The sequence below is a fragment of the Acipenser ruthenus genome, chromosome 38 (genome assembly GCF_902713425.1).
Source record: "Acipenser ruthenus chromosome 38, fAciRut3.2 maternal haplotype, whole genome shotgun sequence".
Taxonomy (NCBI): domain Eukaryota; kingdom Metazoa; phylum Chordata; class Actinopteri; order Acipenseriformes; family Acipenseridae; genus Acipenser; species Acipenser ruthenus.
The window spans coordinates 7077936-7093632 of record NC_081226.1 but is presented as its reverse complement, the minus strand read 5'-3'; the positions used below and the strand labels follow the sequence as shown (position 1 = coordinate 7093632).

Sequence of the window (15697 nt, the reverse complement as noted above, 5' to 3'; positions counted from 1 at the left end):
TATTGTAGTGATTTCCAATACAAATATAGGTGCGACTGATCGACTTACAAGATTTCCTTTTGGTCCATGAGGTCCATCACTTCCACGCACACCCTGCAGTGAGAAACACAGCAGGAAGAGTTAGCGGAGACCTCCACATTGAACTAGCTCACGAACGAGAGGAGGCCATTCAGCAGGAGGAGCTAACAGAGACCTCCACATTGAACTAGCTCACGAACGAGAGGAGGCCATTCAGCAGGAGGAGCTAACAGAGACCTCCACATTGAACTAGCTCACGAACGAGAGGAGGCCATTCAGCAGGAGGAGCTAACAGAGACCTCCACATTGAACTAGCTCACGAACGAGAGGAGGCCATTCAGCAGGAGGAGCTAACAGAGACCTCCACATTGAACTAGCTCACGAACAAGAGGAGGCCATTCAGCAGGAGGAGCTAACAGAGACCTCCACATTGAACTAGCTCACGAACAAGAGGAGGCCATTCAGCAGGAGGAGCTAACAGAGACCTCCACATTGAACTAGCTCACGAACGAGTGGAGGCCATTCAGACCATCAGTGCTCGTCCGGTTCCTAGGAGCTCATTAATCTCAAAACGTTGTCAGGTTGGGTCTTAAAGGATCCCACTGTTTTCAGTAATTGAATGATAACTGCTGAATAATAATCTGATGGAAGAAGAACACAAGCTAGCCGGACTCGTGCATTTCTAGGTTGTTACCTCTATCAGAATGTTATCAGAAGGAAGTGGTTAAGAACTCTGTACTGCTGCATGCTATTTAAAGTGGAAGGTGGAGGTGTGAGGTACTCACAGGGGGTCCAGGAATACCAGGGGGTCCTTTAGGTCCAAGCAGTCCACGGGGTCCCTATAGAACAGGCACAGACAGACAGACACACAGTGACACAGAGAGACAGTGAAGTTAGCACAGTGAGGCTCCTTGACCCTTCATAAGAAAAGTGCAGACAGGCAGACAGGTTGATGAATGACTGGATGAGTGGAGAGACAGACAGTTGTAAATGAGCGAGCAAGTGGGTGAAACTCATAAGAAGTCAAGTAGACACATTTTTCAGCTAGAGCCTTCACCAGAGTGTGGGTGAATGGAGCCAGTGGGTGGCTGGGTGGATGGACTGACATAGAGACCAGAGCTGTGCAATCTGGGCTAGACAGAAATTGGGTAAATGAAAATACATATCAGGAGAATAAAAACAGTTAAATGGATGAATGGATAAATAGATGGATAAACCCATGGCTGGTTGGTTGGGTGGACATACAGATCAATGAATAGAATGCAAGACAGGCCAGTGGTTGGCTTGATGGAGTTCAGAGGATGGATGGATGTAGACACTGATGGATAAGGCTAGATGTGCAGTGGGTGAATGGACAGGCAGCTCAATGAATGAATGATTGGGTGGCTGGCCATTCAGATGCAATGGTCAATTGACATAGGAGTCGCTGGATAAAAAGCTAGACTTGACATGATGCATGGGAATGAAATGGGCGACAATGGACAGAAACAAAAAGGCTGGACTTGGAATGGATGAATGAGTAAACAGACAAATGAAACAGACAGACAGACAGACAGACAGACAGATGGATGAATGGACATTGATGAATCAAAGAATACAAAATAAAAATGAAACCAATGACTAGACAGAGACATAGAAATAGACAGATGGACATAGAGATTGATAAATGGGAAGCTAGACATGAAAAATGAAATAAATGACAAGACAGACTGTTGTGTTGTGAGAACAGAGGAAACGTAATTTAATCCAACAGGTTTTATTCAGCAACACAGCAGCAAGCAGCATGAGCGGTGAAGTCAGTCACACACGTTTTCTCTCTTTCACTTCCTGTGTAGTATACATGCATAGTGACATCTACTGTCCTTTTGCAGTAGAACACCACATACTCCCTTTTTTTAAACAAATTGCATTACTCGTTTATAGTAAACTACGAAGCAAATGAAATTATATCACGCTAGCATTGTAACATTACATAATTTGTATATAAGTAAACAAGTAATTATTAAGCAGGTATTATTAACTCACAAATAAACATAACTAAAGACTATAATTTTTTTTTTCGTTTACATTACGTAGTCTTTAGGCAGCAGGCTGGTGTCTGGCAGCACATCTGTCAGATGCAATCTCAACTGTTGTCTCTCGCACTGGCGATGGTCTGGAGAAATCATCAGTAACAGGATGGTGATCTGGAGCATCTCTGTTTCTCCGTTGGCCAACAGGTGAAAAGTAAGTAGCATTCCAAATTCATCCATCTGACAGTTTGTAGGTGTGCGGTCCTTTTCTCTCAACGATCTTGAGAGGAGCTGGATACTTTGAGTCTCCTTTTCGCAGTATTCCAGGTTTTCTAACTCTCATGAACGATCCACATTCAAAGGTCGGTCCTTGGCTCCTCTGCGTTCGTCTGTGTACTGTTTGTATTTTTGTTGTTTCTGTCGAACAGTATTTGCCATATCCAGTGAAGACTGTGCGACAGACTTCTGCATTTGTAAACCGGCAAAATGTAGCTTTGTATGCATTTCTGTCCCATGCAGTAGTTCAGCAGGCGATCTCTGTGTTGTGGCATGGCGAGTAGCTCTGTAGTTTTGCAGAAACGCTGTAGTGAATGTTTTCCAAGCTTTACCTTCTAAGGTAGCTGTGTGAAGGTTCTCTTTCAGACTTCTGTTAAAGTGTTCAATTTCTCAGTTCTCTTGAGGATAGTACACTGAAGACTTTCTGTGTATGATATTTCTCTCTTTCAGAAAAGTGTCAAATTCGAGTGAAGTGAATTGAGTTCCGTTGTCGGATCATTAGTTTTAAAATATTCACTGCGTAACAAATTAAAACAATCATGTTCTGGGTCCTAAATGGCTGTGGGAATTATTATGCACTTGTAGCAGTAGTGTTGTTTTCATTTTTCCTCACCTGTGCCATTTATAGAGCCTAGCCCCACCTTTTACCAGTCTTTATTAGCTAAACAATTTTGTACCGTTTACTTTTATATTTTTAAATATTCATAAAAATATCTATAAAACACATAAATATAAAAAGGAGTAGTTTCAATATTTTCTTTACCCTGTGCTCTCTCTCTGCAAGGGTTGCATTTGTTTTCAGGACGTATTATTATTATACAATCAATATTCAGTAGTACCGTCCAAATAAACTTGGTGGCCTAAACATGTACACAGAATATAAACATGAGCACGGCTTTCTGCTGACTTAATAAAAACAACAATAACGTCAGGGTATACATTTAAAATAGTACAAAAGCATTGCACACTTTATAAAGACATTACCACATGAGGGGGCTCCCTCACAACACCATTAGCTAATTGTTCAGTTGGAAATAAAATAACGCACCCTTATTAACTTTGTACTGTGCTCGAGCTGCAGTGTCCCTGCACCTCGGTAACACTGTAATGGCCACTGAGGATACGGTGTTCTCTCCTGTTTAGTCATTTGTTTTATATATATGTATATTATCTCAGCCACAACTCCAGTAAAATATAGTGACGTACTGTATACTTGCAATCACTATATACCACCTGCACCATTTTAATAAAGTATAAAGCAAATTTCCTGCTCTGATTGGTTCATCTGTCCTGTCACTCATCTTGCAAGCAACTAATGCGAAAATGTCATGAATCTTAAGACATGAACCAATCACAATTGGATTCGCTGGTTACTATAGCTACCGCTTCAACTTAGTAGGCGTGTACTAAACGGGAAGTAAACTTAGCTGGTTTATCTGTCTGTCTGTACAAAGTAACCAAAGATCTTCTATATAGAAGAACTTTGAAGTAACTGCTTAACAAAAAAAACCTTGAGAAGACGCCGGTAGTCCCACAGGCTTTGGAACATTACAGTTCAGTAGTCTGGACCCAATTTTTGGCAGTCCCGGGCGCCCCTGCATGCTCTGAGTCAGGTTTCAGTCCGGCCAGTGAAATGACATGTCCCAAGAAAGACCATTCTGTTTGTGTAAAGTGACATTTAGCAAAGTTCAGTTTCAGCCCTGCCTTGTTGATGCGATGTAGCACGGCCTGTAGGTGTTCTTCGTGTTCTTCAGGGGTCTCTCCAAACACAATGATGTCATCCAGATAACACTGTACTCCGGGCTGGTTATTTAGAATGGTTGACATCATCCTTTGAAAACAGCTGGGTGCTGATGCAAGTCCGTATGGCACACATTTAAAACGGAGCCGCCCATCCTGTGTAATAAATGCCGTGAGGTCCCTGCTGTCCTCGTGCAGCATCACTTGGTGGTACTCACTCAGTAAATCCAGTGTAGAAAACATCTTCGCTCCGCGACGTTCTGCAAACACTGCTTCCATGTGTGGAAGTGGATGGCTCTCAATCACCACTGCTTTATTGGGCTCTTTTAAGTCCATGCATAGATGAATACCTCCGGTCTTCATCTTTACCACAATCGGTGAAACCCATTCAGAGGATTCAATGTGTTCAATCATCATTCTATACCAGCTTTTTAAGTTCCTGCGCGACCCATCTCTCACTGAGAATGGTAGGCATCGCAATTTCTGCTGTATTGGAGACACATTAGGTCGGGTTTTTATTTTATGTATTTTAGCACAGCCCAATCGGCACTTGCAATTGCTGAGGCTGGCATCTGCATGTCAAGAATGCACGGTGTAGTTATGCGACCAGCGATCACTTGCATTTTTAATGCTGCAAACACGTCTCTGTCTAGGATAGGCGAGCCGCTATGCACAATGTAGAAATCAGCAACTACGCAGCATTTCTCAAAAGTCACATTTGCCTGTAGACAACCAATCACAGGTATTTGGTTCCTCATGTAACTCACCAGGTGTAGTTTCAGTTCTGTAAGTGGTACCTTTCTGAAGTATTGCAAGTAGGTAGATTCAGGCAGTATGGAGACTACTGAGTCAGTGTCCAACATTAATTCAATAGCCTGTAGCTGTCCTCCCGATGTAGCAGAAATATTAACAGTGCACATTATTTTATCAGCAATGCATTCGTAATTATTATTTTCTACACTCAAAACAGTAACACCACCCAGACAGAAAGACAGATGGACAGATGAACATGGATGAAAATCTAGACGGCCCAATGGCTTATGCAGAGAGATTAACTTCATGAAATACTTGACAGCCCATGAATGGATGGATGTTGTGTGAATGGAGGTGGGCGGACAGACAGAGAGACAGACGGACAGACAGAGATACTCACAGGTTCACCAGGCAGTCCTCTTGGTCCCACTTCCCCATCGTCTCCCTTAATGAGAGAAGTTAAACCATGAGACAGGCTGCAGAACCAACTGAGAACAATTACTCACGTGAATCACAGCATTGGATCACCTGTCCTGTGAAATAGGGGCCATTTAGAGGAGTTATTTTGCTCTGTGGTATTTTATTACCCATTGATTTCTAGTCAAAACGTTTGTCGAAAAATGTCATGAAGTTTCTTTTAGTATCACTAGATGGTCTACCATTGAGGGGTTTATAGTTATGCAGGGATATTGTTAAGATGCCATGGTGCTCTTAAGAAATAAATATTCATCAATGAAGAACTAATCAAGATGGTGGTACCCACAGAAGCCCTAGCACATGGGCTGCATATTTGTGGTTCTTATCATTCAGTGTCCTGGCTAGCTAAACCCCAACGTTGTATACACAACACAAAGCAATACAACTCTGTTGTTAAGTAATTCAACTACAGCCAAGATGGTGGTGCCCATAGAAGCCAAAGCACATGGGCTCCATGTTTGTAGTTGTAGCCTGGAGTGCTAAACACTAATGTACCTTCAACTAACTAACTTTAAAAACCAAGACCCAGTCCACCCCACCCACCCTCTCCCAAATACCCCAGAGATCCCAGTGCTTCTCTCACCCTCTCTCCATCCTCTCCCAGGGGTCCGGGGGGCCCCAAAGCTCCAGGCTCTCCCTGAAAGAACGAAGCACAAGAGAAACAGTGAGACACAGCAAACAGCAAACACAGGAATACCAGCGCAATGCTGTACAATACAATGCACTGCAATACAATACAATACAATACAATACAATACAATACAATACAATACAATGCAACACACTGTGCCAAGTTTCAACATTTAATGGCAACCTGTAATAACATGTAATACATGCCTGTGTTTCCCTCTGCAAAGCCACTGATTAAATTAACAAAACAGGTAAATATCCTGTTTCCTTACGTATCTTAGAAACCTGGGACCAGTTTCACAAAGCACTCAGCAAGCTGCTGCTATTTTTAACTACTGTAAGTCTATACGATTAAAGGATACATGTGTTATTTTCTTTAATTCCTTTCTTTATGGAAGTGAATTGGATTTAGCAGAGTGCTCCCTAGAACTGCTTTGTGAAACTAGACCTAGATAAATACCTGCCCCATCAGCGGTTACATACCATTTTTACTAAAACATGGGTAAATACACCTTCCCTGGGTAACCCACAACTGGATACCCTGACCCAGCAGAGGGGAAATACCCTGTACCCTCACTGGGTGGAAACTCACTCTGTGTCCTTTGTCCCCAGGAAGACCAGGCAGGCCATCGAAACCCCTGTCACCCTGCGGAGGAGAGAGAGAGAGGGAGATTGTGAGAGCGAGAGAGGGATTGAGAGGAAGAGGGAGGGAGAGTTTGAGAGGAGTGAGAGTGAGAGAGTGAGAGGCATAGGGAGTGAGAGAGAAGGAGTGAGAGAGGGAGTGACAGCGTGAGAGGGAGAGGAAGTGAGAGAGAGAGTGAGAGAGAGAGGCAGGGAGTAAAAGGAGAGATGAAGAAAGGGGGAGATTTCTTGGTCTACACACACATTGCATTAAAAAGTTTGCTTTTGTAAAAGTCACAGAATTGTCAGTCAGCCCTCACTGGTGTTTTCCTGTTTCTCCATGCATTCAATTTTACTTCAGCGTTTTCTTTTCAAATTCATAGTTAGTTTGCAGTTTCCTGACCCACACACTGACACACAGTCTCACACACATGCATTGTTATAACAACACTCTCACACACATATACTCACACACACACACTCACTCACCCATTCACACACACACACACTCACTCACCCATTCACACACACACTCACTCTCAACGGCTGTTACCTTGGATCCGGATTCACCGGGCATTCCACGAGCTCCGTCTGCTCCCGCACGACCCTGCAATGAAACAAGAGACGAAAAACACTGTGAAACACTGAACACAACACACAGAAAAACACTATGAAACACAGAACACAACACACAGCAAAACACACTGTGAAACACTGAACACAACACACAACAAAACACACTGTGAAACACAGAACACAACACACAGCAAAACACACTGTGAAACACTGAACACAACACACAACAAAACACACTGTGAAACACTGAACACAACACACAACAAAACACACTGTGAAACACTGAACACAACACACAACAAAACACACTGTGAAACACTGAACACAACACACAGAAAAACACTATGAAACACAACACAACACACAGCAAAACACTGTGAAACACTGAACACAACACACAGCAAAACACACTGTGAAACACTGAACACAACACACAACAAAACACACTGTGAAACACTGAACACAACACACAGCAAAACACTGTGAAACACTGAACACAACACAGCAAAACACTGTGAAACACTGAACACAACACACAGCAAAACACACCGTGAAACACTGAACACAACACACAGCAAAACACACCGTGAAACACTGAACACAACACACAGCAAAACACACCGTGAAACACTGAACACAACACACAACAAAACACACTGTGAAACACTGAACACAACACACAACAAAACACACTGTGAAACACTGAACACAACACACAGCAAAACACACTGTGAAACACTGAACACAACACACAGCAAAACACACTGTGAAACACTGAACACAACACACAGCAAAACACACTGTGAAACACTGAACACAACACACAGCAAAACACACTGTGAAACACTGAACACAACACACAGCAAAACACACTGTGAAACACTGAACACAACACAAAGCAAAACACACTGTGAAACACTGAACACAACACACAACAAAACACACTGTGAAACACTGAACACAACACACAGCAAAACACACTGTGAAACACTGAACACAACACACAACAAAACACACTGTGAAACACTGAACACAACACACAGCAAAACACACTGTGAAACACTGAACACAACACACAGCAAAACACACTGTGAAACACTGAACACAACACACAGCAAAACTCACTGAGAAACACTGAACACAACACACAGCAAAACACACTGTGAAACACTGAACACAACACACAGCAAAACACACTGTGAAACACTGAACACAACACACAGCAAAACACACTGTGAAACACTGAACACAACACACAGCAAAACACACTGTGAAACACTGAACACAACACACAGCAAAACACACTGTGAAACACTGAACACAACACACAACAAAACACAATGTGAAACACTGAACACAACACACAGCAAAACACACCGTGAAACACTGAACACAACACACAGCAAAACACACCGTGAAACACTGAACACAACACACAGCAAAACACACTGTGAAACACTGAACACAACACACAGCAAAACACTGTGAAACACTGAACACAACACACAGCAAAACTCACTGAGAAACACTGAACACAACACACAGCAAAACACACTGTGAAACACTGAACACAACACACAGCAAAACACACCGTGAAACACTGAACACAACACACAGCAAAACACACTGTGAAACACTGAACACAACACACAGCAAAACACTGTGAAACACTGAACACAACACACAACAAAACACACTGTGAAACACTGAACACAACACACAGCAAAACACTGTGAAACACTGAACACAACACACAGCAAAACACTGTGAAACACTGAACACAACACACAGCAAAACTCACTGAGAAACACTGAACACAACACACAGCAAAACACACTGTGAAACACTGAACACAACACACAACAAAACACACTGTGATACACTGAACACAACACACAGCAAAACACACTGTGAAACACTGAACACAACACACAGCAAAACACACTGTGAAAACACTGAACACAACACACAGCAAAACACACTGTGAAACACTGAACACAACACACAGCAAAACACACCGTGAAAACACTGAACACAACACACAGCAAAACACACTGTGAAACACTGAACACAACACACAGCAAAACACTGTGAAACACTGAACACAACACACAGCAAAACACACTGTGAACAAGAGGAAACTACCTGAATATCACAGCTACACACACACTCAAACATTGACAACAAGAGGAAACTACCTGAATATCACAGCTACACACACACTCAAACATTGACAACAAGAGGAAACTACCTGAATATCACAGCTACACACACTCACTGAGAACAAGAGGAAACCACCTGAATATCACAGCTACACACACTCAAACACTGAGAACAAGAGGAAAATACCTGAATATCACAGCTACACACACTCAAACACTGAGAACAAGAGGAAACTACCTGAATATCACAGCTACACACACTCACTGAGAACAAGAGGAAACTACCTGAATATCACAGCTACACACACTCACTGAGAACAAGAGGAAACTACCTGAATATCACAGCTACACATACTCAAACACTGAGAACAAGAGGAAACTACCTGAATATCACAGCTACATACACTCACTGAGAACAAGAGGAAACTACCTGAATATCACAGCTACACATACTCAAACACTGAGAACAAGAGGAAACTACCTGAATATCACAGCTACACACACTCAAACACTGAGAACAAGAGGAAACTACCTGAATATCACAGCTACACACACTCAAACACTGAGAACAAGAGGAAACTACCTGAATATCACAGCTACACACACTCAAACACTGAGAACAAGAGGAAACTACCTGAATATCACAGCTACACACACTCAAACACTGAGAACAAGAGGAAACCACCTGAATATCACAGCTACACACACTCAAACACTGAGAACAAGAGGAAACTACCTGAATATCACAGCTACACATACTCAAACACTGAGAACAAGAGGAAACTACCTGAATATCACAGCTACACACACTCACTGTGAACAAGAGGAAACTACCTGAATATCACAGCTACACACACACTCAAACACTGAGAACAAGAGGAATATACAAGGAAACCCTTAAAGATTGACAGGGTAAATCTGAACGGTAAATGTGTAGTTTTCCCCAGTTTCCCTTGGTTTGTCGTGATTTTTATTATTCTCTCCCATAGTGCTTTGCAATGCTTGCCTGTTCTTCACCATGCTTTCACTCTGCTTTATTACACTTTGCTGTGCATTTCCAGTGGAAAACTTTTATAAAGGCTAGTTTACCATGGTTTGTTTTTTAATATGCTTTACCATACCTCTGAGCTTTATAATGCTTATCTATGCTTATCACAAGAAACCAGGAGAATGACACAACCATCATTAATCAAACACACACTATAACTGGATGAAACACCAAAAGCATCTCAGCTACACACACAGGAGCACACGAACTGACAGGCGTGCCTGTCTGTACTCACCCTGCGGCCAGATTTGCCAGGGGGCCCCGATAATCCCTGTGGCCCTCGGGGGCCCTGAAATCAGAGAGCAGAGGGGTTAGAGCAGAGCCGCACACACACACACTCTGGGAATATCACATGACCGGGACGCTGGCCTGGGCAGCAGGCAGTGGAGGATTGTAGGATAGTTACCTGAGGTCCAGGATCACCTGAGTCTCCCTTCAGTCCCGGGCTGCCAGGGGTCCCCTAGAAACACACCCCACAAACACAATGAGCAACATTCCTGTGCAATCGTTTAACACTGTCAGGCATGAAACACTGAAAATAGATCCGGAAAAAGGCAGACACATAATAAATCTATTTTCATTGAAAATGTTTTAAATGGAGGTCACGTGATGATGTCAGAGTGAGCAGATGAGAGCTGGGGAAGCTCCTGTAACCAACAAACAATTCAATAAATCTGGGCATTTACAGCATCAAACTTTCAAACTCAACATAAAGTGAAGTCTTTAGAAAATGCAGAAAACTCCAGCCAGCAATATCCTGCTCCTTCTCCAGCAACAACAGAGGAGGAAAGGGAAAGCATGGTCGACGTCTTGACAGAAAGCAGAGTGGAAACAGACTCGGGAATAATCAAAGAATTGAAGAACAAGCTTTGCTGCAGGCTATGATACAGGTGGTGGCTGAAGACGTCACTGCCATAAAAACTAGCGTAGAAACTACAAAATAACATGTCTGACCTGTGTTCAAGAATGGTAACAGTGGAGGACCGCATATCAAGTATCGAAGACAAAATGGAAGCTATAGAAAATACGGTCACAATGACAGAGAAGCTGCAGAAAAGGCTATGGGATAAGTTGCAGGACTTAGAAAATCGTATTTCAACATATGAGAGCTACAACATGCTCTCTTGATCCTATTCCTACAAAACTATTAAAAGATGTTTCTGGTGCTGTTAATACCCACATTTTAAAAATGATAAATGGTTCGCTTTCCTCCAGTATAGTTCCTTCAGGACTTAAGGTAGCTGTAGTAAAGCCTATGATTAAGAAACACAATTTGTACCCTAGAATCCTCACTAACTAAAGGCCAATCTCCAACCTACTATTCTTAAATAAGGTTCTAGAGAGAGTTGTTGTAATTCAATTACAGAAATTTCTAATGGTATATTCGAGAAGTTTCAGTCTGGTTACGTGCTGCACATAGCACTGAGACGGCCCTTGTCAGAGTTGTGAATGATCTGCTGATAAGTTCTAACTCGGGCTTTCTATCAATTTTAATTCTTAGATCTAAGTGCTGCCTTTGATACTGTAGACCACTCCATCCTACTGAATTGTCTTGAAAGCACAGTCGGACTCCAGCCTTGTCCTATCCTGGTTCAAATCTTATCTTTCTGATAGGTTTCAGCTCGTCTCTGTTGGGGTGGTAAAATCGGCATTATCGTATGTTGTCTGTGGTGTTCCAAAGGTTTCCATTCTAGGTCCCTTGTTGTTTTCATTATATATGCTGCCGTTAAATGACATTATCCACAGACACAGAGTGAACTTCCATTGCTATGCTGATGATACCAGCTAGATTTGTCCCTAAAGCCAGGACTTTCTTCTGCCTGGGTGTGATTAGCTACTTGCCTTACAGACATCAAGCATTGGATGTCACAGAATTTTCTAATGTTGAATTCAGATACAACAGAGGTTATGCTAGTGGGATCACAGAACAAACTAAAAGGGAATGTGGGATTATTATTTGTTTTGTTATTTGTTTATTTAGCAGAAGCCTTTATCCAAGGCGACTTACAGAGACTAGGGTGTGTGAACTATGCATCAGCTGCAGAGTCACTTACAACTACGTCTCACCCGAAAGACGGAGCACAAGGAGGTTAAGTGACTTGCTCAGGGTCACACAATGAGGCAGTGGCTGAGGTGGGATTTAAACTGGGGACCTTGTGGTTACAAGCCCTTTCTCTAACCACTGGACCACACAGCCTTCCATGTATTACATGAGCTCGAACCTTGCAGTCTCTCATCAAAACTAGAAATTAAGAGTTTGGGGGCCATCTTTGATCCTGACTCATATTCGGGAAGTTACTAAAGTATCTTTTTACCATTTGAGAAATATAGCCAAACTCAGATCAATTATTTCCGTATCTGATGCCGAGAGACTAATGCATGCCTTTGTTTCATCTAGAATTGATTATTGTAATGCACTTTTTTCTGGTGTCCCAAAATATGTGGTATCCCGCTTGCAGCTTGTTCAGAATACCGCTGCTAGAATTCTGATTAAAACCAGGAAAATTTAACATATTACCCCTGTTTTGGCCTCTTTACACTGGCTCCCCGTGTAGCATAGAATTGATCTTAAGATTTTACTGATCTTACAAGGCCCTGAATGGATTAGCACCTAGTTATTTGCAGGAGTTACTGACCCCATATCTTCCAAACCGTGCTCTGAGATCACAGGATGCAGGGCTGCTGGTTATTCCTAGAGTCAACAAAAGCAACACGGGAGGCAGGGCTTTTTCTTGTAGAGATCCTACATTATGGAATGCTCTGCCTTCGTTTGTCAGGGAAGCTGGGACCATGCGTGGCATGCTATACAAATGTATTGTGGTTTGTTCTTTTTTTCTGCTATGTACTGTACAGTGCTTGCGATAGTTTTGTATAAAAAGCACGATATAAATGCAATAAAAATGTAATAAAATAAAATAAAGTGTCAAGATTATCGGTGTACCTGAGAGAGCAGAGGAGGGAAATAAGAACACATCGTTCTTCATAGTGAAAGTGTTAAAAGACTTTTTCGACATGCAGGGGGAGCCTGATATGGAAACAGAGAGAGCACATCACTCACTGACATCGAGACCACAAGCACGACAAAGACCACGGCCTTGCAAGATTTCTGAGATTTCCAGGCAAAGCAAAAATGGTAACACTTTATATTAAGGTGCTGCTTATTAATGTTTTATAAATGTATAATATATATATAATAACTGTGTTATAGAGTGTTAATAAAGCATTATAGATGGTTTATAATCATGCAATAGCCATAGACGGAATTACGATTAAACGATTAAAACAAGGGCCAAAGAAACAGTAACAAGTAGTATGCTGGTTGTGAAACCAGCACACATAGCAATTGTTTACTTCTCTTCACAAACTCACGTCTCTCCTCTGACACTCTCCTCACACACAAAGGCTCTCTCCTGACTTTTATAGTTTGTGGCTGGAGCCCAATTAATCAATAATTAACAAATATTCAATTAAGGCTCCAGCCACATTCTCACAGTTTTTAATTAAAACAAACAATAAAACATGCTGTCATAAATACAAGCATCTACTATATATTTATAAAACATTAATAAGCAGCACCTAATATAAAGTGTTACTCAAAAAATAATGTGGATGTCCAGGGAGAAGGGGAGCTTGTAGAAAAAAGGAGAAAGTCTGATGAAGCACGGAGGCTTTGCAGAGAAAGGAACTTTAAATATGCTACTCTGTACAAGCAATATTAAAAATCACAACAGAAAAAGAGATGATTCACAGATGCAGAGGAAGCCAAAGAATATGTAAAGAACGGGGCAACACAGGGACAGGCTGGAGATGGCACTGCAACTGCATGTGAGAGAAAAGAATAACAAAGAGAAATACCACAAATAAGATAACACTAAGACTGTTAAAAAAGAAGTCAAATGGACTGTTTGCCAACAAGCTTGTGAAGGTTTTCTCCCAGGTAGGTATCCCCAGGGAAATGCTGACCGACCAAACGTACCAACTTTATGTCACGGCTGGTCAGCGAAACATGTAAGCTTTTGGGAATTAAGACCACCAGGGCGTCACTTTACCCTCCCAGACCAAAAACCTAAAACGTATGTTGCGTCGATTTATTGAAAGTGACATGCGCAACTGGGACCAGCAGATTCTTCCCTTCTCTTTGCTATCAGAGTCTCCCCAGGCTTCCACAGGATTTTCACAGGTGTGCTCGATCTGCTCAGAGAGATGTGGGAGGAACAGCAGGACAGTTAGACTAACACGGTCCAGTATGTGTTAGACCTGCGCTAACGTCTTGAAAATGTGTTGACACCCATTTGTTAATATCAGTGAGACAGGTATGGTATTTGCAGGTGTGGAATCACCTGGTTTCAGAGATAGATACAGGATACAACCCGGCAGACCCAGGATACAACCCAGCGGAAAACTGGAATAGGAAAGAGGCGTGTACAGAAGAAATGCAATCCGGGTGCCTGCTCTCGCTGCAGCAGCAGGGGGCAGTGGAGAACCAGAAAAGGCAGCGGAGGTGGATGAAGGAGACAGCCGCTCTATTGGCTTTATTTACGGCCGTGGTTTAAATTAGCTAAAGGGGATCTGGACAAGCCCACAAGAGAAAGTGAGGAATAGGAGAGCGTCCTTTAATCTTGCACCTCGCAGACTAGCGGAGGTAGTGAGACCCTGCGTTTCGCACCACTTTTCTTTGTAGTTTTGTTTAGTGTTTTGTTTTTATTTTTTCTTTCGTCGTTTGATTTTTGAATATTTGGTTTCCACTATTTGAGCACTTTAAGTGCATAAGGGATTGTGTCAAAAGAAACCCCAACTGAAAACCAAAATATCATAAACCCTGAAAATAAAACAGTGTGCCTGTGTGGAGTTTCAAAGAACAGCTCTGACTCCGTGTGTATCAGTCACTCACCCACACACCCCCTTTCACAACTGGCCTTACAGCCTTTAGCATAATCCATAAGATCTTGCAAAACCATACAGGGCATTTCTGTGGGGGCCCAGGAGCACAAATGAATGCTATATGCGGGTGATGTATTGATGCTCGTCAGTTCCACCGTTGCTTCGCTTAGTGGAATAGTTTTCTGTGATATCTAGATACAATATAAATTGGTCGGTCAGAAGTCCTACCATTATCAAAATGTTGCCCCTCTTCCCTGTTTGGTAAATGGAAATTCAAATACTTGAAAGATAAATTAAAATACTTGGGAATTCTGATTAAACCCTAGGATGGAAAAAAATGATGGACTCCCATTCAGAGATTACTATAGATCCAATTACAACCATTCAGAGATTACTATAGATCCAATTACAACCATTCAGAGATTACTATAGATCCAATTACAACCATCCAGAGATTACTATAGATCCAATTACAACCATTCAGAGATTACTATAGATCCAAT

At 42.1% G+C, this 15697-nt stretch overlaps 1 protein-coding gene across 11 annotated transcripts in view; it reads right to left on the bottom strand.

Moving 5' to 3' along the window:
• Nucleotides 1–15697, bottom strand: part of LOC117434268 (collagen alpha-1(XI) chain) — a 154744-nt gene that overhangs the window by 85708 nt on the left and 53339 nt on the right. For all 11 annotated transcript variants that reach the window (XM_059008792.1, XM_059008791.1, XM_059008795.1 and 8 more), the window contains 8 exons: nt 10720–10773; nt 10549–10602; nt 7081–7134; nt 6499–6552; nt 5860–5913; nt 5200–5244; nt 804–857; nt 49–93 (listed from right to left, as the gene is read on the bottom strand). In XM_059008792.1, coding sequence (XP_058864775.1) covers nt 49–93; nt 804–857; nt 5200–5244; nt 5860–5913; nt 6499–6552; nt 7081–7134; nt 10549–10602; nt 10720–10773 — 414 coding nt within the window. The remainder of the gene's footprint in view (nt 1–48; nt 94–803; nt 858–5199; nt 5245–5859; nt 5914–6498; nt 6553–7080; nt 7135–10548; nt 10603–10719; nt 10774–15697) is intronic.